The sequence below is a fragment of the Stereum hirsutum genome, assembly GCF_000264905.1.
Source record: "Stereum hirsutum FP-91666 SS1 unplaced genomic scaffold STEHIscaffold_19, whole genome shotgun sequence".
Taxonomy (NCBI): Eukaryota; Fungi; Basidiomycota; class Agaricomycetes; order Russulales; family Stereaceae; genus Stereum; species Stereum hirsutum.
In genome coordinates, this window is record NW_006763149.1 from 644,593 (window position 1) to 666,403 (window position 21,811).

The 21,811-nt window shown below is 51.2% G+C and overlaps 6 protein-coding genes across 6 annotated transcripts; 3 read left to right on the forward strand and 3 right to left on the reverse strand.

The window, feature by feature from the left end:
• The first annotated feature begins 479 nt into the window (after window positions 1-479).
• STEHIDRAFT_142642 (DEAD-domain-containing protein) lies at window positions 480-5,078 on the forward strand. The gene is made up of 8 exons (XM_007310146.1): window positions 480-947; window positions 1,004-2,420; window positions 2,825-2,985; window positions 3,070-3,213; window positions 3,293-3,430; window positions 3,497-4,307; window positions 4,368-4,701; window positions 4,820-5,078. The coding sequence occupies exons 1-8, from the start codon at window positions 507-509 to the stop codon at window positions 4,992-4,994; spliced, it is 3,621 nt and encodes a 1,206-aa protein (XP_007310208.1). The 5' UTR covers window positions 480-506; the 3' UTR covers window positions 4,995-5,078.
• Window positions 5,079-5,440: 362 nt separating this feature from the next.
• Window positions 5,441-6,989, reverse strand: STEHIDRAFT_172456 (uncharacterized protein; the record flags this gene model as incomplete). Its single annotated transcript, XM_007310147.1, has 4 exons — window positions 5,441-6,425; window positions 6,493-6,641; window positions 6,707-6,785; window positions 6,849-6,989. 4 exons carry the CDS (start codon window positions 6,987-6,989, stop codon window positions 5,544-5,546), a joined length of 1,251 nt encoding a protein of 416 aa, XP_007310209.1. The 3' UTR covers window positions 5,441-5,543.
• Window positions 6,990-7,871: 882 nt separating this feature from the next.
• STEHIDRAFT_142644 (uncharacterized protein) lies at window positions 7,872-9,155 on the forward strand (the record flags this gene model as incomplete). Its single annotated transcript, XM_007310148.1, has 5 exons — window positions 7,872-7,897; window positions 7,996-8,187; window positions 8,248-8,323; window positions 8,376-8,560; window positions 8,628-9,155. Exons 1-5 carry the CDS (start codon window positions 7,895-7,897, stop codon window positions 9,153-9,155), a joined length of 984 nt encoding a protein of 327 aa, XP_007310210.1. The 5' UTR covers window positions 7,872-7,894.
• Window positions 9,156-9,504: 349 nt separating this feature from the next.
• Window positions 9,505-11,619, reverse strand: STEHIDRAFT_162516 (uncharacterized protein; the record flags this gene model as incomplete). Its single annotated transcript, XM_007310149.1, has 3 exons — window positions 9,505-10,132; window positions 10,967-11,033; window positions 11,094-11,619. The coding sequence occupies 3 exons, from the start codon at window positions 11,617-11,619 to the stop codon at window positions 9,505-9,507; spliced, it is 1,221 nt and encodes a 406-aa protein (XP_007310211.1).
• A 1,235-nt stretch (window positions 11,620-12,854) lies between these two features.
• On the reverse strand, window positions 12,855-17,208 carry STEHIDRAFT_162517 (uncharacterized protein; the record flags this gene model as incomplete). The annotated part of the gene is made up of 14 exons (XM_007310150.1): window positions 12,855-13,155; window positions 13,216-13,288; window positions 13,369-13,775; window positions 13,854-14,034; window positions 14,119-14,276; window positions 14,348-14,642; window positions 14,707-14,931; window positions 15,009-15,143; window positions 15,207-15,461; window positions 15,519-15,762; window positions 15,815-15,893; window positions 15,959-16,227; window positions 16,289-17,074; window positions 17,131-17,208. 14 exons carry the CDS (start codon window positions 17,206-17,208, stop codon window positions 12,855-12,857), a joined length of 3,486 nt encoding a protein of 1,161 aa, XP_007310212.1.
• A 455-nt stretch (window positions 17,209-17,663) lies between these two features.
• STEHIDRAFT_105096 (sulfate anion transporter) lies at window positions 17,664-21,705 on the forward strand. The gene is made up of 16 exons (XM_007310151.1): window positions 17,664-17,992; window positions 18,057-18,159; window positions 18,221-18,326; window positions 18,635-18,826; window positions 18,905-19,017; window positions 19,091-19,335; window positions 19,418-19,559; window positions 19,678-19,845; window positions 19,904-20,035; window positions 20,130-20,192; window positions 20,264-20,411; window positions 20,529-20,637; window positions 20,697-20,717; window positions 20,794-20,914; window positions 20,978-21,017; window positions 21,115-21,705. The coding sequence occupies exons 1-16, from the start codon at window positions 17,671-17,673 to the stop codon at window positions 21,292-21,294; spliced, it is 2,205 nt and encodes a 734-aa protein (XP_007310213.1). The 5' UTR covers window positions 17,664-17,670; the 3' UTR covers window positions 21,295-21,705.
• Window positions 21,706-21,811: the final 106 nt, after the last annotated feature.

The window sequence follows — 21,811 nt, forward strand, 5'->3', positions numbered from 1 at the left end:
TGACCCACTACTAACGCACCTGGGTTGAGCCACCCTCCGTATCTTCGTAGATGCCCAGTTTTGTCAGCGCATCGAAAAGCTGGTCCAACCTGGCCTCACGCCAGACTTCATCGAGAGCTATGTCAGACCATTGCTTGCAAACGAGAGCAGTCGCCACATTGGACTTTTTATCTAGGCAAACAAATATCTGGGCAAGAATTTCGGGTATGGATAGAGCTGGATGCATCTGCCTAAAAAGATAGATGAGTCATGCTCACCCAAAGTTTTCCTGGAAGGGCGAGAGGAGGTGTCACTCACACTATCGCGTTAAGTCTAAGGATGCCAGTGGTTCAGAGGTACAAAAGATGTTATGTTTTCGAGTTGCCGGTGATTCAAAGGCGGGATTATCCGGGCCGGACCGCGTCTGCATTTTCGAAGCGCGTCGACGCGAGCCCAGTGCGAGCCCTTGTCCCTTGTCTCTTCACTCCCTCTCTGGTCCCCAAAAGCCACGACAACGGTAGCTGCATATGTTAAGTTCTTTGCGTGTTTTATCCAGAACTGTTTCTAGGTCAAACGTGACCACTCTCTGTAAACTTTCTTCGCCCTTTTCTATCGAAATGCCTCGTGCAGAGCCGGAACCCAGACGTGGAGGCCACAGAGGTCGAGGGGCGCGCGGTCGAGCCAGATTTTCGACATCTTCGTCGCAACATGCTGCTCCTGCTACGGCCAGTGCTCCTGTAACTGCGCCAGCACCCTTACCGGCGCCAATTATTGATCCGGCCGCAACCACAGAAGCCAGGTTCGCAGACCTGGCAAGGGATGGTCTCGTGGATGCCCAGGTCATTTCCGCTATCACAGACGGTCTGGGTTATCAAACGATGACCGCCGTTCAAGAGGCCACAATTCGACCCCTTCTCGATGGTAAAGACTGTCTCGCGAAGGCCAAAACTGGCACGGGGAAAACAATCGTACGTCATTTCAATAACGTTGTCGAAATCTAACCAGAATTATTACACTCTTCTAGGCATTCCTTGTACCCTCCATCCAAGCCATTCTTCAAAATACCGATGTTACGAAAAACGCCACTCACGTCCGCACGCTCATCATCTCTCCGACCCGTGAACTCGCCATGCAGATTGCGACCGAAGCCAAAGCTCTCCTCACCAACTACCCCAAAATTCGCGTGCAGACCTTCATTGGAGGTACCAACATGAAGACCGAAACAAATTCATTCCTCGGACACAACACTCCTCAGATCGTCGTTGCCACCCCTGGCCGCCTGCAGGATCATCTTTCTTCGAACCCGGAGATCAAAGCGCGCTTCCAAGCCGTTGATTTCTTAACCCTTGATGAAGCCGATCGCCTCCTGGAACAAGGCTTCAAGTCCGAGATCGACCAAATCCAATCCCATCTTCCTTCGCCTTCCCAACATCCTCGTCAGACACTCTTCTTCTCCGCCACCGTTCCTCCGCGCGTTACTGCTCTGTGCCAACAGCTTCTTGCCCCCGGATACAGAACCATCAGCACCGTCTCCGAGGATGACGTCGACACTCACAGTCGTATCCCCCAATTCGTCCTGTCCGCCTCCATAGAAGACCAGATTCCCGCCACACTCGCTCTCATCACGAAACTGAAGGCCGAAGGACCTGTCAAAGCCGTTCTCTTCTATCCTACCGCGCGTGGAACGGGCGTCGCCCACGACACCTTCACGAGCCTCGCACGTCCTCCGATTCCGGCCTCGTCGTGCTTCGAGATTCACTCCCGTAAGAGCCAGAGCAACCGCACGAAAACGGCCGAGGCGTTCAAACAGGCGGAACAAGGTCTTCTTTTCTCCTCCGATGTTTCTGCTCGCGGCATGGACTTCCCCAACGTCACGCACGTTATCCAGGTCGGGCTACCTTCCAGCGGAGAGGACTATGTTCACAGACTTGGACGTACGGGCCGTGCGGGCAAAGAAGGCCAAGGCTATCTGCTCCTCGACAAGGATGAACAGTTCTTCGTTCGCAAAGAGCTCAAAGGTCTTCCGATCTCTGCAGATCCCGCCCTTCAACAAGACATCGACAATCGCATGGACGAATCTCGCCAGGCCGTCGGTACCGCTTTGACGAAGGTCGATCCTGTCGCGAAGGGGCAAGCCTACCAGGCATGGCTGGGATACTACACAGGCTATTCGAAAGATATGGGGTGGAGCAAGGAGGCCCTCGTCAGGAGGGCTAACGAGTACGCTATAAAGGGCTTGGGTTGGACGGCCGATGAGCCACCGATGATCACCCCGAAGGCTCTTGGGTTCATGAACTTGAAGCCGTGGAGACATCTGTTGAACGTTGGCGATGTCAAGTCCAGTCACGGTCCAGGTGGTGGAGGCGGCGGACGTGGTGGTGGTGGGCGTGGGCGTGACGGTGGCCAGCAGTCGAGTTCGCGTGGTCGGGGCTCGCAGATGGGTGGGCAGCAGGGTCCGAGGCGTTTCGGGCCCTCGGCTTGATCATCGACTTCAAAGCACCTTGGGCTTGGGTGTATACTAGATGAGATCTCATACCTGTAGAGCTATAGACCTTCCGATCTCTTTATTAGCCCACCCTGCCGCGCTTTGCGCCTTTGATCTCGTATAGACGTATCGTACGGGAGATGCCAATGTAATCCAATGGGAGACGCTAAATGCAATCCAAAGACTTCCAAAGACCGCCGTTCTCAACTTGCTTCAGGGGCTCGCAGCAGCAGAAGTACGCCACTCAGTTAGCCCGGCAAAGTCCGGCAGCATCCGAATAAGGAGTGCCACATTATCACGCCCAACAGGGGTCTTTCATCTTCTTCGAGCTTGACTTGAGCCGTCGAAATCCTTGGACAGGCTTTTATTCTTTCAACATGACTGGAATCAACTCAGAGGCTCATTGGCAGCGAATGATTGAGACCTCTCCCTCTGCTGTGGTCGATGTCTTCAGGCGTAAATGGAAAGACAACCCTCGACTTAGACTTCAAGGTAACGGCCAAGACCATGGTAGCATTGAGGTGGGCGTCTACATTGTCCCACCATTGGGACTTCAGCAGCACTATCCCTGAAAGAAAAGCTTATACATCTGTGAATGATCATAGAATATGCCTGTGGCCCTATTCGCGGTTGGCGAGGTGGCGGGCGGAAATTCCAGTTTGCAGTGGCAGCGTCTTTTGCGTGCCGGTATCGCTGAAGAACTCTGCGGATGTTTTCTTCGGGCGCCCGTCTACACGAACGAGCGGGGCGTGAGTATTTTTTTAGGCTCCCTACCATCTGTCTCCCACTTTCGTCATGACTGACAGGCTAGAATGGCGCCTTCCACAGGTTCAATCGTCCGAGGTGCACTTTCCTTACCTGCAGGTGTTGACTCAGGGTTCGGGAAATATTGCAGAGTACTCTGGCCCTCATAGCCATAAATTTGTCTCTGCGCTGAAGAATAACTGGAAGGCTATCACACAAAGAGTACGTCCCCAAAATGTCTCGTACCCCAGATTACCACATAATCGTCAATCGTTGCATCGTCGCTAGTTGTGGGAAGAACGTCAGTATATTACAGCAGCTGATAAGCATGAAGAAAGGATGGTACTTGGAGCACTAGTTTCTGATTTGATAGATATCGATTCTTCGACATTCTCGAGGTTGGCACTCTACGTTGTTCTCTCCCAGTGCTCTCTCCTCATTACTATTTCTTCCAGCGTCATGCACCCACCCGAAGACCTGACAATATCGCTCCTAATGCTATACCTCACTTGTTCAAGTCGATCCGACGAGTTCTACGTCTGCCTTCAGTCTTTGATCGACATGTCTGGCGTCGACTGTCCACCATCCACCGACAAGAAGAGCTCGCTAGGAATGTTCGAGTACTTACAGAATCATCCACTTCCAATGGAATTTCACGCCCGAATGCTTATCGGCATACAAGACCGATCCTTCTCCTCCTTCCTCTCAATTTACACCAAACGTCTTGCTCGACTCTCTCCAGGATTCTTCATGGGCGCCGTACGACTACTCTGCATTCTTGCCGCAAAAGCCGACTGGACCTCCAGTTCAGACAGAGAATTCTTTCACTCGCTACTCCGCTGTCAGCCACTGTTCTCGATCCTCATTTCCGCAATGATAACCCCTATAGCAGAGACTCGGCCTCCGTCTGGACTTACGTCGACTCAGATTCCCATCCTAGTTCTTATCTTGCTGGCAACGTGCTTAAAAAGCATCTGCGAGAATTCACCAGAGGAAAGTGAAGGGTTCTTGAGGATATGTATCCACGCTCGTCTCTTTGACGGCCTTGAGAGCATCTCGAAGCTGGACACGAGCCGTCGTGGTGATCCGAGTCTATTGTGTGAGTCAGCCATCAGCCAAACTCACTTCCACCTTAACACTGACTAATACACTTCCATAGGGTGGGTGACTAGCATCCTCTCATCGATATGGACCCTAGTAGTCGACCGGAACCCCTCTCTATTTTCGCTCCTTCGAGGTCATTTCCCTCGTCCCCACCTAACCCATGCCTGCCTGAAAATGGCGTTCGCGCCTTCCGATGATCTTAAACAATGGGTCTCTCAAGGCGAAGATCGAGCATACAATATTCGTACTACGTGGTTATTGGTCAGCAGTTTGAACGACGGATCTCAGCCTCATCGTGGTTGCATGAAACGAGGATGCAGGGCGAAGCGTCTTTTCCGTTGTAAAGCGTGTCGGACGGCCGAGTATTGCAGTGCTGAGTGCCAGACCTCGTAAGCATCTTTCCTCTTGGCTTTACTTTTCGCGACAGTCTATGAAGCCAGCCCGCAAAAGTCTAATCGCTGATACTGCACGCAACATATCTTAATATTTTGGTGTATTCGATAACAGGGATTGGAACAGCCATCGACTTATGTGCGGATTTAGGCGAGATGGAGAGTACGGTATGAGGGCCGTCCAAGAGTATGAATCAGGGCATCTCGTCGTTGGTCGACCGGATAGATTTCCGTTTCGTTTTGGGAATGTCACGTCATGGCCACCCACTGATTCCTCTTCTGCTCAATAATACTCCACAGTAGATGTCCTTGATCGATTGATCGCTCGCTGGTCTGACCGTAATATTCTATAAGATAGATATTCATTAACTTATGCTTCTGGGCCGAAATACCTATCTTGTCACTCTGTTGCCTTTCTTCCACTAGCCGAACTTTTCGTTGAACAGTGTTGGCCACCAAACTCCCTTCTACCCATGCTCTTGCGAGCGTGTCACGTCGTCCCTCTTTTTCCGTTCGTTTCCTTGCGCGACGAATAACCTCAAAATAACTCTAGCACGGCGGCGAAACTGATAATCAGATGTGCTACACTGATAGCTCGCGAGTGATACTAGACGACTGACACGAACGTGACCAACCCCATTGATGTTTGAGGTACTGGTAAGCGGCAGGACTGGGCGCGTTTGTATTCCCCCGGCAGTTGCAGTTTGTGTAGAGAGCGCTCAAGCCACGCACAAAGGGGGAACGATGCATAAGATTTCTAGTCGCGCGTAACACAGCCATGAACTACTACTGTACATCCATTAAAGATTCGACAGAGACAGAAAATAATTACACCATGCTCAGTTCTGGTCCATGTCGTCTCCAGCCGCCCTTCCATTCTGCAGTCCTGCGCGCGTAGTGTACTCAGCTTGCCACTCGACCCAATCACCGGCAGGCAGAGGAGCAGGGGTTTCCTTCTGGTACTTCTGGTAATTAACGAACGGGGAAGACTCGCGAATCTGGACAGTATCATCCGCGAGAGCTAAGGGCAAGGCGTCGTCGTCCTTCAAAGGCAACGTGGAAACAACGACGACATTCTTGCGCCACTGGTCGAGCCTGGCTTCGGGCGCTTCGGTGGGCATAATATTGCATGGTCGAGTGTGGTCTTCGGATTCCTCAGAGACAGCAGTGGCAGCGTCCTCTGAAACCACAGTCTCGGAGTACGGTATCTCTTCATGAGGATCAACAGCGTACTGTTGGCCGGTGTTCCCCCGTCCCGACGGAGGGTCGCTGGGATTAGGTTGCTGGGCTCCAGTCTTGTCCTCTCTGTTGCGGATCCATCGACGACTCGACTTCGAAGCAGAGGACGCGGCATCAGCACCTGGAGGAGGCAATGCCTCTGGAACAGCATCGTCATCGATGTGAAGGCCCTTCTTCCACGTAGCGACAATGAGCTGAGCCTGCGCCATAGAGGCCCGAAATTGGCGTGGCAGAGAGTTCGTGTCACGGTCTCCGAATTCTAGAACAGCCTTCCAGATGACGGTGTAGGGGTGAACAGTGGAGTGTATGAGGGGATAATCATCGAAATTCGGAGGGGTGAAGGTTTCGAAAACCTTCTTGCCCAGTTTGTCGCGCTTGTCCTCGTTAACGAATTTGCGACGAATCAGCGGAAGGTTCATACTGCGCTCGCCACAAGGAACGAGTTGATAACGGTGGGCAATGAGGGCAAGATGCTTCTTATCCTACGTGAATATACTTATCAGCAACCATCGTTCGTTCTCCAAGCAGTAGAATGATCGGTGCACGCACGGATTTGAACCATGGACACTGCTTCGGAAATGTAGCCTTGGGTTTACCAAAGTTCCCGGCCAGGTGGGCGCCTATGGCATTGAGTGTGCTTTCACGAGGGAGGAGAAACCAGTCACCGTTATCGAGACCTCGATGCCAATCAGCACGCACTAGAGAAAGAGTATATCTCAGTCAGCTACATGAATCATCGCTATTCTGATAGAGCTTAGCCTACGAGGAATTAGGTTGAGGTCGTGCTCCAGCACGTCCAAATGTAGATTAGGGAGTCCCCACATCCTTTCCAAGTCACGTCGCTGAGTTAAGTCGAGCTCATCTGATCAATATACATGCGAATCCATGATACAACTTGAACGCACCTGCTCATCGTCAGTGGCCTTGGGAATCATATGTGCGGCTTGAACGGCGGAAGAGCACATATGCCCTATCTCATCTCTATATGGCTCCAGTGTGAGAGCGCACCATCGTGTAAGGTTTGAGACCTCTATTGGGGAGGGCATGAAACCAGCCCCGAGCCTGTGACCGGAAAAGACGGTTCGAGTGTCTGAAGATGATGAGATCGAGCGTGCTCAACCGCTGGATTATAAGTGTTCTCTTCTCCTCCTCAGAGTCGGTCTCGGGTTTCTGATCGTCCCCAGAGTTTTCTGTGTCTGGTTCTCGAGAGCTATCGTCAACGCGGGAAATTCAGCGAAGATTCCACGCGGAGGACCGTGTGGCGAACGGAAAGAGACGGGGAGATCACGACCAAGATTATTTATACCCGGTTCGCGAGATGTAATTTCCTCGTATCACCGGACACAAGATAATGTTTCGGTGAGCTCGTGTATGTGCGTGCGTGTGTGAAAGCGTGCGTTTTGGGGGCGATGCTTGAAATGATCGAGACACAAGTTGAGCCAACTTTGAAATTCTTCCGCGTTCCGGGCTGACCCGACCGGACTCTCGGCAATTCGCGTCGGAATCCTTCACGCCACCTTCACGCAGTGCAAGCAAATTTGCAAGTCTTGCAGCACCTCCCGACCCCATATCGACCTGATCTACACTGCTGACTTCTGGCGAGGAGAACTGCGATCTTGAAAATTTGAAAAGTCATATTGAGGCAACTCAGAGGCCGCTATCGGCTTCTGAGTCATCGAAGGGGCAGGGTGCGTGTCCGTTCTCAGACCTCCGGATTCGGGCGTGGCCATGCCAGGATGGACCAGAACAATGCGGCTGAACATCTTTTGTCCCGGTAACCTCGACACTGACAAAAGGCTTTGCATCATGACGCGTCATTTGGAGGTGTCACGATCTTAATCACGGCTGGCCCTCGTCGTTTTGTTCCCTCTTAACTCCTCCGCTCACACTTTGACGGGCCTCGTTATCACCCCCATTCTGCCCCCTCCGCAATCAAGAGACATTCGTATCAATGGTAAGTCGTCGAGCTATAATTGAAAGCGCCTTCACATTCAGGCTCAAGGTGTACCTCCGACCATCTTCGGAGTTGCTAACATGTATATATATCTCCAGAGCGGGTCTTCTATTGACGACGCAGCAGCATCTCGCCAGCAAATATTGACGACACTAGACAAGGATGCTGAAGAGCGTTTGGCGCGGCAGGCCGACAATGAAGCTTACAAATGCCTGATCACACTTGAGCAAAATAATTTTACCATCACCATCGCGCATGTCTTCGATCGGGAGAAGATTGGGGAGTCTGAGGTGAGTACTTGGTGGTATTAAGACTGTGCCCATTTCGTTGACATCATAATGCCTGCGCAGCGTAAGCGCTTCGAGTACTTGTGGGGATGCGAAACAGATAAATTCCACTGCGATACCCCAGCCAACTTGTTATATCGTGAGTTACACATCCACAATTTGGTTTGTTGCTTTCTCACACCACCTCCTAGTGCGTGCGGACGTTCATTGCGGGTTTGATAATCATGGATGGGCTATGCTACCTGAACTCAAGTATCTAAACATGATCTATGACTACTTCAATCCGATCGTCGCCAACCTTATAAAGCAGTCATCCTCCGCGTCGCCAGACACTAATAATGAACATCCCCATTCTCCATTCACTTACTGGGAAGATGTGAGTATTTACTGCAGGTCCTTCAACCCATTAAAATTCGCGCTTTTCTGATATATTTGAAATTTAGTTCAACTGGTGTAAAGATCAGTACGTTTACTATGTGGTTCCTCTGAGACGGGAAATCGACGGGACTCTCGTCACTCGTCGCTCGGGGCCGGGATGGGATACCTATTACGGCGGCGAAGGTTTCCCAGCACTGAACTCTTGGATACATCCTTTCTTCGCCATCTGGAACGCGGGGTCGAAGCTCGCATATCTCCGGAATGTGCCCTCCCGGCGGTTTTGTGTTCAGGACATGGAAGACACCATCATCAGAGCCCTCGTGTACAAGGCCTACGATATCTGGAAGTTGTGGATGAAGTGTCCCATCTCGACCGATTGCAGGATGCCTTCCCGGGAGCCATCGCAAACTCCGTTGGAAAGCGCCAATGGATATGCGACTAATCCGTCGGTCTCATCGGAGGACCATCAGAGTTTTCATTTTGGGACGGGTTTCTTAGACGTTCACTCTCGGAAACGGACTGGCAGTGAAGGGAACGATATCGAAGACGGGCGCCCGCAGAAGAAGACCAAGGCCGGCGGTGAGCGTGCTTGAGCGTCGAAGGAGGAGAGGATGCGGCATCTAGATCGCTTTGGGCTTGTACCTGGTATAATTGTGCTTGATGTTTTTATTATGAGGCTTGGCATAATTCGTATTTTGATCGATAGTTTTTGTGTTCTCAACTTTCCCAATGCTACATACGTCCGAAAGCGTGCTCACGCTATTATGTTTCGTCCTTCACCGCCCCTGATGACACAAATCCTGGAAGAAAGTAATCTGCACGTCCTTCGCCGTCAGTCATCCCACTGAACCCGAACTCGTCCAGCATCCCCATGCTCCTCGCAAGTCGACTACTCTCTCATCGTCCCCAGATCGTCCCCAGATCGTCCCAATATCCAACCAATCAACGCGAAAGCATCCGAATCAAACGCACCGGCAGCATCTTGGCTCTGCGATCCCGCGGTCGATCTTCAAACATACTAGTGAGAATTTCCTCCAACGTTTCGGCCTTCGTCTCGTCCACCTCCTCATCTTGATATTCACAACTGATAAGGTCGTATAAATCGAGGTCCTTGATGCATCCAAACCGAACGTCATCCGCATATCCCAACATGTCATCGTATCCGCAATCGGGGATACACTCGACGAATCGAGAGGTCGAAGTAATGGGCGGGGTGGATCCGACGTGTCTGCCATCGACTATGGTCCACATGCAAACGAGGTCGCCACACTCGGATTTCGTCTCGCTAGAATCGACCGAAGCTTGCGTATCCGTATCGTCCTGCATTCGAGTATTGGTAGGGGGAGTGCGCGATGCGAGATCAAGATCCCAAGCGGTTGGTACAAGGACGCCGAATTCTGCGTATGACGATGGGGCGGGAGGCCATATCGACGAGATTTCAGAACGGAGAGAGTCAGGCGGGGGGGACGGAGGAGACACAGCGGGCGGGGACAGGCATGAAGACCCTGAGGAGGGCACGGGCCCGGGTGTTTGGGGACTGCTGAGAAGGGTGCTTATGAGATTGACGAGACTATTGAAGGGCGTAGTTTCAGTGTGAGTTGTCGTCAGAGTCGTCCTGCCGGCCACGATGGATTTTAACCTGGGCCGAGGTGCAATAATGGCGAGAGGATAACTGAGGAGGAAGAGACGATGGGGCGCCATGTATTGGTAGCTGGAGGTTCGAAGTAAGCACCAGAGTTGAAGAAAAAACAAGGGGAGTCGGCAGAGAATTCGAACTGGCCCCTTTCGGTGGTGGCACAAACGCACTACCATAATCGTTTAGGGTGGATCTGCACTGGCATTAGCGAGGCTTCGGATCACGAGGTGAGGATGTTATCAATTTCCTATCGATGAGCGAGGTCTAGGACGAAATTTTCGCCCTCTGCTAGTAAGACGACAACATGGCACATGATACGTCGAGGTGAACGAGCTCAGACTCAGCCGCGAGGATTCAGATGAAGTCACAGAGGAAAGAGTTGAGAAGACTCCTCAAGAGGGAGAACAAAGGGGCGTTCGATCGTTGAGTCTCGCACGTCGGCGGCGTAGTTACCCACGCCACACCAGGCCACACTGTCCTGCCAACCACGAGCACGACTGACTTTGCGTTCTTAGCAATGTAGTGGGTTAATGGTATGGCCAAAGCATCTTGTTATTGGCAAGCGGATGTTCTTCGGGAATTATGAAAGAAGAAATAAATAAAATACAGTAATATTCGATCGATTATCCAGTTCTTTCAGTAGTGCATGGGCTTCGAGTCCCATCCCGGGAAGACGAGTAGTTCCCTACCGCGCTCAACGATTAATCCTCATCTCACATCTCCTTTCAACGTCCAGAGTCCGCTTAGCACCGCATTCCATCCACGCACCATCCTGCTCGTGCGCTCAGACTCATCCTACCACGACCCAGAACTGATCGCGTCTCCACCATGGCGGCTACATCAACATCTCGCATAACCCCAGAAGCTCCACCCCAAGCGGATCGCAGTCACTGACTCGACCTCTTGCGAATTAGACCCATAAGTCGTCGGTCTTGCACCTGAGGCCGTGACTGGATACTGACGCCTTCTGAAACGATCCTCGCGAGCTCTGCATCCGTGTGTGGATTCGCCGGGTGAGAATCAGTGAGCCGCTCAACGAAACGAGAGCCGGACTTGGCATTCTCGCTGGGAATGACAGGCTTGGGAGCGTGTGGATGAAGAGGAACGCTGGGGTAAGAGTTGCTCCTAATGATCTGAGCGATGTGGGGAGCGCCGTTGGCTAGCGGGCCTGGTGTTTTGAATAGTTTGTGATTGGGATCAAGGGGATCGATCGTGCAACGAGACCCGGCAACGACTTTGAAGCCAGAGGCCATGGTTGGTGGCGAACTAGTAGTGGATTGGGGTGAGGATGCGGAGGTGGATGTCAGAATAGATGTCAGATCGGTCATGGGCACGTTGGGCCTGTGACCGCACACGTTGGGTGGGGATGCTCCAGTTAGTAATGTGGCTGTGGCGCCAGCGAAACTTTGTGGTGAAGACATCGGAGCAGGATGACGCAGGATCTCGAAGGAGGGAGTGGTCAAGAAGTATCGGAGGCAGAGACCGTGCCGGCGCGACGAGTTATAGCAGTGAGCAACACAAGAAGACGGCTTAAATCGCAAAGGATAGAATCTCACGGTGGCCCACCGTGAGACTGAACCTCAGTTAGGGAAACCCCGAGGAAATGCCTCGTGTGTATCGAGGTGGACACGAGTTCGAGGGAAGCTGGGGCAGGTTGGGGCATGGTGGGGGTGTGTTGGAGTGCGACCAGGAACAGAATATATGTACTGGATCCAGCGTAGGGGATATACTTGGGAGCACGACCGAGAGTAAACACATCGTGGAACTGATGTATTTATAGAACTGTTTGTGCGGATATGTTCCAATGTTCATGAAATTGGGTCCCAGATGGTTCCAACAGCGCAAGAAGTCCTATAGTTTTGAGCAGAAATATTCAAGAAGAATACGTAACTGGGTGCATACAACTGGTAAGCCATTTTCTGCACACCGTTGAACGGGTAGACGCCACGTAAGAGTAGCGAAGTTTAATTGAAGCCTTGAGTCGTGGTGAGAGACGGATCATGGGGATACTTGTGTCCAATAGAAGGGGTTGCCAGTGTAGAACTCGAGTCGTCTCGTCATTTGAACTTTAGCACGGCACGCGACTCCGCGGTGCTCTTCCGTGCTAAAGAAATTGCAAATTCAGGCAAACCCACAATCTTATCTTCCACGTGAGGGTGGACGAAATACGCCACAGTCACAGTGGCCAGGCACACTATAATCGCCCAACTTGCGCCATGTTGTGCCGGCGGCACACCACAGTGGCGTACATGCATTATCGTCCTTTAGCGTTTACCCCGCTGTGTAACTAGTGTACGGGTATATAAACCACTTATCCAAGTAATGTATATATATGTTTTCTGAGTTACATATGCGCCATTTACAGCACAATGAGAGTTGTGCTCGAGCTGGAAGGAGGCCTTAGATCGAGCCCGGTCCGGATATCCGCCGTGCCGCTTACATACCAGAGTCAAAACGACAGACCCATCGTAAAGAAAGAGTTATTGCTAGCGCTTTCCGGCCTCCTTTATTCTCATAAATGTTCATGGGTACTCGCAAGGCTGTATATGTGTCAGAGAAATTGTTTTTGCACATGTCTATGCATTTGTTCTTCGAGTACAACATACAACTGTACGATATATGCTCCTGCACTACAACTCGGCACCACCCGGCCTTTTCACTGAACGCCACCCGGGAATCTGAACTCGCCCTCGCCACCCGTAAATCTGAACTCACCCTCGGGAGTCAACTCGTACGCGAACGGGTTGTTTGCCAAAAAGGAAAACAGCTCCCCATTGTTTTCATATGCGGGGGCTGGTATGTTGGCAGCTGGCCGATTGCGGAGGAGTTCTGCAGTCTCATCCTCGAACATGCTCTCGGGATCGCGGTTGGCGGGTATCGTGGCGTACGGGTTTACGAGCATATCGTCGTACATGTTGTCGTAGGGGGGATCGTAGTCGTTTTGGGTAGGGAGATATCTATAGAAAGGTTCTGAGAAACGAAAAAATACAAAACAGGATGCAAGCTGTAGAACTTACAGCTCCTGGTTCATCATCATGTCCGATTCCGAGTCGTGCATATTGGCTTCCGGTGCCGCCACGACAGCTGTTGCTAGATGATAACAGGAATAGTAAGCTTCGTATAAACAAGAGAGGTGGAAACAAATAAAAGAGAAAGTGTTATGAACCCACCTTCAGCTTCAAGTGAGAGATATGGGTGCACTCGAGCATTGCCCCGCGACGTCTGACTCTTCGGGGCACGCCCGCTACTTGAGCTGGCCTCTCCTTCCGTCACCTCTATTCGTCTTACACGCGTACGGCTGGCCTTCCCCTTCTTCGCATCGAGCTCCGCCTTCAACGCCTTCTCACGTTCAGACTCCAACCTTCTACTTGCCTTTGCTTGCTCGTACTGGTCTGTGAGTGCAGCGACCTCTCGAGATTCACCCGCAGCTGCCATAGCTTTCCGAGCGGTGTTCTGGTTACGTGTGATGCGCTTACCCATACGATCACTGTACTCATTGTGTTTGTTCTTGAATACACCACCATGTTGACGAACCGCTGCAAGCTCAGCAGCAACCTGGCTGTCAACCTTTTGTGCTCTAAACGACAGAATGAATCAGGATTAGCAGAGGACAAAGGTAGTGAGGAAGGTGACGAAGGTGATAGAGAATACAGACGACATGATAGCCTCCAATAGTGACATCCCTGTCCCCGTCTGCTGATTCGTCCAAGCATGCTGTGATTCATTGCCGTTAGTTGTATTGGGTGTGCTATCCCATGCATTCAGAGCGATCTTCGTCCGGGACCGCATAGCGCAAGGGAGAATCCACGAGTTGTCGGTCTTATGCTTGAACCAATCTGCTCGAACACAAGATCATGATGAAAATGTGTTCAAAAAATCAGGGGGTCGTCAGCGATAAAGAGACAGTGGATATGACGGACAGGGACTTGGAATAGGCATACCACGGAGTTTTTGAGAGCTATGATTAATACAGAATAATTTATACCTCTCGAAGTCATCGTCTTTCTCGATTGAAGGTAGATTAGAGACATATGTGTAGTCCTCTTTGGAGAGATCGTGCCGGAGGCTCATGATACCGCTAAGTTTAGCCATCCGAACCACCACAGAAGTTAATATTGTTCAGAAAGTTGGGAACGATACAAAGCATACCGTTTAAAGTGGGTGAGACATATCTTGATGAAATACTGGATGAGTATCTTCGGATCGTCTGTATTTACACCGCTATGGGCTGGATCGTTCAGAGGAAGAAAGGCGTCACCACACCCGAGGGCCTGAGCGATCTCCATGTCACATCCAATACTCAATAACTTCCCATCAGGCATCAAAGCTTTTGGACCAAAACGGCGACCAGTGAGCTTAACCACGACATTCTGGATTTCCTCCCATATGCGCTTGTAGGCCGCACGCGTAGCATAATCACAATAAATGCGGCCCACAGTAACCACTACTCCCCAGGATATCGAAATCAGTCATGAAGACGAGACATAAGAAGGAGCAAAAGGACTTACAACGATTATGAATGGGCGACCACAATGTCACTTCAAACTCATTCATACCTCCTGCTACACGTTTGAAAGTGACATCGACCTCGATGGTGGTAGCATCGTGGATGAGGTCAAAAAGGGAGCGAAGGCCGGTAACGACCATATTGATACCATTGGACGTCACGACGGTTCGTATATAGCGCTCATCTTCGGGACCCGAATTTTGCTTGATTTGCCACTCCATGACACCTGTATGCAGCGAAAGGCGAAAGCGAGAAGGATCAGCGTACAGGAGAGTTAGAAAGAAGGTTGTGAATACAACGTACCGATGATATCCCGGCGTGACGGAAGCTCGACAGCCTTGAGTCCACGGAGAATATCATTCTTCGCACGACTCTGAAGGAAGGCTGGGTTGTACGCCGTCAGTGTCTTGCCTCCGAGCACCACCTGTGTTGACGCGGCTGTGATATCGAGTGATGAGCTATGTAATTCAGGGAGTACATGGAGATATAGTCAGTACGTACCCTTGCCGATCTTATTGACCGTTGCACCAACTACTCCGAAGACCTGAGATACCTTCTGGAACACTAACTTACCATCCGCATCGACCTTGGTGAACGGTGGCATCGGATGGTTGTGTGGGCTTGTGTGGTCGGGAACCACGATGGCTAGGCGTTGGAGAGAGGCGTCCATGGGAACGAAGATGGTTCGAGATGCTGGGCAGGCTCGTGTGACGGTCTTCATGGTTGTTGGCACACCGTCGACAATATGCGTAAACTCTATGTCGAAAGACTCATCAGTAACGATCAAAATAGAAGACAGACTTCGAAACGTACTGCATTTAATAGCCCTGCGTCCAATACGGCCATGTACCATGAACGAACAGCTAGCACGCTTAACAATGATCGGTGAAGTCGAATCGGAGTCCTCTGGTGGTGGGAGCGGCTGGCCAGCGATGATGCGAGACAGACGATGTTCGTCAACGTCCGTGGGTATTGCAATGTAACGATGACCAGGATTGGTCTCGCCTCGCCTGAACCCCGTACAACCGATGAAGTAGGTCTTGCCGTTCTTCGCACCCTGGATATGGCATGATGACAATGCATGGGAATGAGAATTGAATGTAACGTACGTTTTGGTATCGAGCCTGTGAGAGGCCTCCGCCACATTTGGGAAACGGGCAAGGGCGGGTCTGTATGGAGCGCCAAAACCTACGAGACCGTTGGTCAATACGATACATCGAGCTATAGATTATGTGATGAAGGTCTGAACATACGTTGCTACACGTTGATTGGCATCCATTCCCTCCTGGATACGAATGCGCGTTTGTGCATCAAAAAGAGCGGCTCGCTTCTCGGGCTCAAGCTCGAAACGCTCGCCGCTGATGATGGATAGGTCGGCGTCTTCGCAGTGCTGAGTGCCCTTGCACTCCATGCGAACACGTCGACACTTTACGAGTCCTTGGGCCAAACCGAACCGTTCACCTGGTATATCTGCTGTTGTACAGTTCTTTCCTGCACCATGCGAGGCCCATGAATCTTGGTCCTGCATCATACAGGATGCAGTCGTCAGATCATGAGGGGAAGGGGAAGCAAAGTAGACGTACCCGGTTCAAAATAATGGAGTCCGCTCGATCCGGCGGCGGACGCTTGCCAGCAACGAGATCACTGAAGTCGTATTGGGGGTCGCGGAGATCTAGGACATAGCCGGTAGAGACACGAGGGATTGGGTAGTAGTGAGGAAGGCCGTGGACGGTCTCAAGGACCTTGACTCTGCATTGTCGAGTGATAAAGAAGGTTGGGGAGCCGAGTTCGGGGACAGATTGTACGCTTTCGTCGTGCCAAACTGTTGCTGCGATGTCGGTAACCAAGGAGCCGCTGGGAGTATTGTCATCAGGCGCGCAGGGAGTGTCATGGCCGTCAAGAGAAGAGGAGGTAGAGGTGGGGGTGTACGAGCGAGATGATGAACGACTAGAGTTTCCTGGCACGGTCCCAAGTATAGAAGCGACCTCGTCGTCGCTATCGAGAAGCTCCAGACCCTCTGTACCATCCGGAGCGATGAATGATGACCAGCGTGAAGCAGCGCTCGATGAGGCGCTCGAACGGCGCTGGCGTCGGGCTCCCACATCCCCATAGAGTAACACCTCGTCATCGGTTGGCTCAGACTTCACAGCGGGCGCCTCACCGGGCTCCATCTTGACTGAAACGGAACTCATGCGTGACACTGAACGAGAAGGAGGCGCAGAGCCTGAGAAGGAAACTTCACTCCCTGCTCGAGAACGCAGGAGAGCAGCAGGGTTCGTCTTCAGATAGGTTCTCAGCTCGGCAGCATCGACCCAAGCAGTGCCAATAAATTTTCCTGGGTCCTTTTGAATGTCATGAGAGGAGTATCTCTACAAAAGGAGGCATCAGAGTGAGGTTGAGACGAGAATTGACCGCAGAAAATTACCCATTCACGAAATCTATCCAGTACATAGGCCGGAACGTTGTGGGCGAGGTCGGGGTCATCGAGCTCGACGTCGTTCATGGCAGTGGGATGGAAAGGGGTGACAAATAATATTTATTACAGAATCTACATATTTCAACATTTTCGTGGCTTTCGGGCGGACAATTTTGGGGATTTGTTTTCGCCGCTCCGTTTAGACACTGTTTGTAGTAAGTCTGGAACACGCGGCGACGAGATACGCCACTGTGGGCAGGCACCGCCCACAGTGGCGTATCTCGTCGGGCCTTGGCGGTGCCTGACGAGTATGACTGTGGCGTATGTTGTATGTACTCCTTCCACGTCCTTGACTCGAATTTATCGCTGCCACTTCAAAGGACGGTGAAAGCGACGAAGAAAAGACTCTTCCTGCGACTTATTGCTCTTTCATCTTACGGTCATTGGCCCGCCCCGGACAAGGAGTTCAATACAAAGTCAGCATTTCGCCGCCGGCTTGCCGTCCGGATAACTCTTTATTGCCTTCGCTCATCGTCGAGCACGGCGAGCATGGACTCGCCAAGGACTATACCGGACAGCGAGGACGAGTCCGAGCGGAATGCTAGGCCGACGCGCCAACCGATATTCTCATTATCTTCCTACACATCTCCTACAGCTTCTCTGCGCGGCACGACCCTTGATTTACCTTTCGATTCGTTAGACACGCCTGGAATAATCACGCCTGGTATACCCATCACGCCACGGATTGAAGAGACGACCAGGCTGTTAGAAGCTCAGCATGACGCGAGAGATTTGGAAACAGGGCAGGAGGGAGGCTCAGTATTGAGTACTGGGTACGGTGCGCTCGACAGTGGAGAGCCTTCTAATGGAGGTATGATTATCAATCTTTTGTCGCTAAATTGTCTCGCTCAAATAATCTGGTACCACATTGACAGAATCGGCAAAATCTTCGCCTCCGAGCAAAAGATCGTCGAGATGGGCAAAAGTTCAATACTATATACCCTCACTTTACTGGATACCGAACTACTCTCTATCGCTGTTCGTCCATCTTTTCCCTCCATGCATGATTGTGTGTAGATGCTCAGAGGTTTTGGTTCAGACTTGGAGGAGACCTTCTTGCAGGTGCAACCGTCTCCGCCATGCTCATCCCCCAATCAGTCAGTTACGCATCGTCGTTGGCGAAGCTCAGTCCTGTCACTGGTCTCGTGCGTATATTTCCTTTCTTTTTCTCATGCATGGGGATGGCCCGCCCTTGTGAGTCCAAACAGGTTTACACCTATGAACGTGGCAAGCGCGGTATAGCACAGCTTGGACTTCTCAACCACCCCTCATGTCGGTGCCACAGCTCGTCATCTTGCTATATTTGCTTTCACATCTTTCTGATGACGCACTCTCTTCTATCTTCGAGACCATATCGCGCTATGAATCTCCCATATTAGATCACCCGTCTTGATGGCTCCTACTCTTGATCCTGGTTCACAATACTGAACCAAAAAACATTCTTGCCACACAGTTCTCTGCCTCGATACCGCCTCTCGTCTATGCCCTCCTCGGAACCTCTCGCCAACTCAACGTTGCACCAGAGGCGGCACTCTCACTCCTCGTCGGTCAAGCCATCTCTGACGTCTTGCATGCCGACCCTCACTCCCATCCCGAGCATGCGGATGCTGTGGGTTTAGCCGTGTCAAGCGTCATTGTCGTTCAGGTAGTCCAATCCGTCGAAGCAATTGTCAGTCTTGCGCTGACAGTAAATATCATCTTGTGTGGTTGTTGTTTGAGTTAGGTCGGACTGATCTCGTTTATGCTGGGCTTCTTCCGTCTTGGCTTCATCGACGTCGTTCTGTCGCGCGCTCTCCTTCGAGGCTTTATCACCGGCGTTGCCGTCGTCATCCTACTGTTCGTTTCTATCTCTTTAACTCTCCTTATCATTTCACCTCAGATTGACTTGATGGATTTTCATCTATATCAGCGAACAACTAATCCCCATGCTCGGCCTGACCGCTCTTGAACACTCCGTGAACCCCCATACATCACTCGACAAACTCTTATTCTTACTCGAATACGGATTCACACACTTCCACCGGCCGACGGCAGCCACCAGTCTTGCGGCATTGTGCTCTTTGGTTTTCCTGAGAAGTTTGAAGGGGATGTGTAGGAAGTGGCCGTTATTGTACAGAATGCCCGAGGTACTTGTTGTTGTCATTCTTTCGACCAGTAAGTCTTCCCTTGGATTGATGATGTGCTCGGTGAGCTAGTTGCTGTTATAGGAATGGAGTTACTGACGACATGGGATCAGTTTTGAGCGCTCAGCTACGGTGGGATGAGGACGGGATAGATATCCTTGGTGCTGTGAATATCAACACTGGCGCTCATTTCTTCAAATTCCCGCTGCATCATTCGCATTTGAAGTATGTCCGGCAGACGACATCGACAGCTGTGTATGTTCTTTTCTTCTTTGTGCGCTAGCCCATGATCACTTCCATGTCATTGGTGATCTTTCAAACATCCCGAGTAACATAAGTTATTAATCCCTCCTTCCATTCTCTCTCGCGATAGTCTCATCTCAATCATCGGCTTCCTTGACTCCATCGTCGCAGCAAAGCAGAACGGCTCTCGCTTTGGACACTCTATCTCGCCTAATCGTGAGCTCGTAGCGCTTGGTGCAGCAAACTTGGTGGGCTCGTTCGTTCCCGGGACGTTGCCGGCTTATGGGAGTATTACAAGGTACTTCCATATTTGCGTTTGTAGATGTGACTGGCTGATGCTGAGATTGATATAACAGGTCGAGGATCAACGGCGATGTGGGTGGACGAACCCAGATGGCTTCGATCATTTGTGCGGGAATAGTGTTGCTGGCGACATTCTTCCTCCTCCCATGGCTATATTTCTTGCCGAAGTGTGTTCTTGGTTCGATGTGAGTGCCCAATTTCCATCTCTAAGGATGCTTTGTACATGCAAGAGTGGTTCCAGTACTGACGTTGGCATATGGTGCGGGTTCGGCATGCTAGTATATGTCTGGTTGTGTATAGTCTACTCGCAGAGACGCCACACGACGTTATATTCTACTGGAGGTGCGTGCTTCCATCCCTTTTCCTTTGATGACTTCGTTGAACACATATATCTGCGTCGCCGCACGATTCAGGATGCGCGCCTGGATTGACATGGCGCTCATGTCTCTCACCTTCATCCTCACTATCATCTGGAACGTCCAGGTCGGAGTAGTCGTCAGTTTGATCATCTCGTTGCTGTTGGTCGTGAGGCGGAGCTCGAAGACGAGGATGTCGATTTTGGTAGGTCTTCATTTTGAGCTGGCCCCTTCATCACTTTGCTGAAGAATCGTTTCTGCATTGGTCCGGTCCTGTCGGTCATGTGGTGGTATTGTCGTGTATCGCGGCGTGGTCGAGTAGGGCAGGATTCCAGGAACGGATAGGTGGAAGCCTATCAACGAGAACCCAGAGGCGGAGGAAAATATCCCGGGAACACTGATTGTTAGGATTAGAGATAACCTCGATTTCGGTGCGCCTTTTCATTTGTTCCTCAGTCTTGGCGCATGCGCTGACGAGTCGGTTCCCCAGCCAACACTGCACAACTGAAAGGTACGCCCCTTCGTTGATGATACGTCTGGAGCAAGGGTCGTTTCAATAACACGTACTTGGACCACCGTTACTGTAGAGCGTCTACGCAGACTAGAGCTCTACGGTGTTGATCCCATCCATCCCTCCGAAGCGCCGCGAAGACAGCAGGCGAGGGTTATCGTGTTCCACCTCTCTGACGTTGAGTCCTGTGATGCCTCGTACGTTCTGCTCTTTTGCTCCTGTTTATCCTTGTCTCAAGTAATGAATTTGTGATCATGTAGGGCGGTGCAAATATTCTACGAACTGTTCGAGACGTATATCGTATGCAGCTTCTCGCCTGTATCTTCCTTTCTCTTCAGCGCTGACTCTATCTATCGTATCTCCCACTCAAATTTTATCTGCTTGTTTCTTCCAAAAGAATCGTGGGGTAACTGTCTACGTGACACATCTTCGCCGAGTCGTAAGGCACAGCTTCGAGCGAGGAGGCATCGTCGAACTTATTGGCGAAGAGGCATTCTATCAAGATGTGGCGGCGGCGATAAGTAGGGTGGCGAGTGAGCATCAAGTATTTGGTGGGAGATTCTCCCAGGGTGGTTGACGGGGCCGCTGTAGGGTTATGGGGATGGAGATGTTTACGACTTTTCACGATGACTAACGAAAGTGGTTGTGATATCCCCTCGCGCAGATGCGGATTAGGGCGAACTTCGTACATAGACTATCACTGGATCCGAGCACATTTGACTATGGCTGGCTCTTGTGTTCTTTCCTTTCCTCTCTTTCTTCTTCTCACATTTCTAATCCTTGTACCTCTTGGGCTTGTCTCTTTTCATCTCTCGCACATGCTGCTCTCATTTTGTTCCGTTCTCGTTGCACATCGCATTGGGCTTCTGTTCGTATTCTTGCATAGTTCACGCTAGGTGTTCTACTAGTATAATGAGTAGCTCATTCTGTACTTTCAGTGTCATTGTGGTCTTCTTTGTATCCATCACTAGCATTGCCCATGATTGCTGGCTTCGATTGGCTTCCCAGTTTCACTTTTCCGATGACCTCGACCGAACGTCATCACCGTGCGAACTCAACTCACTAACAATTTGACTTGTTGCGCGCGTTTGCAA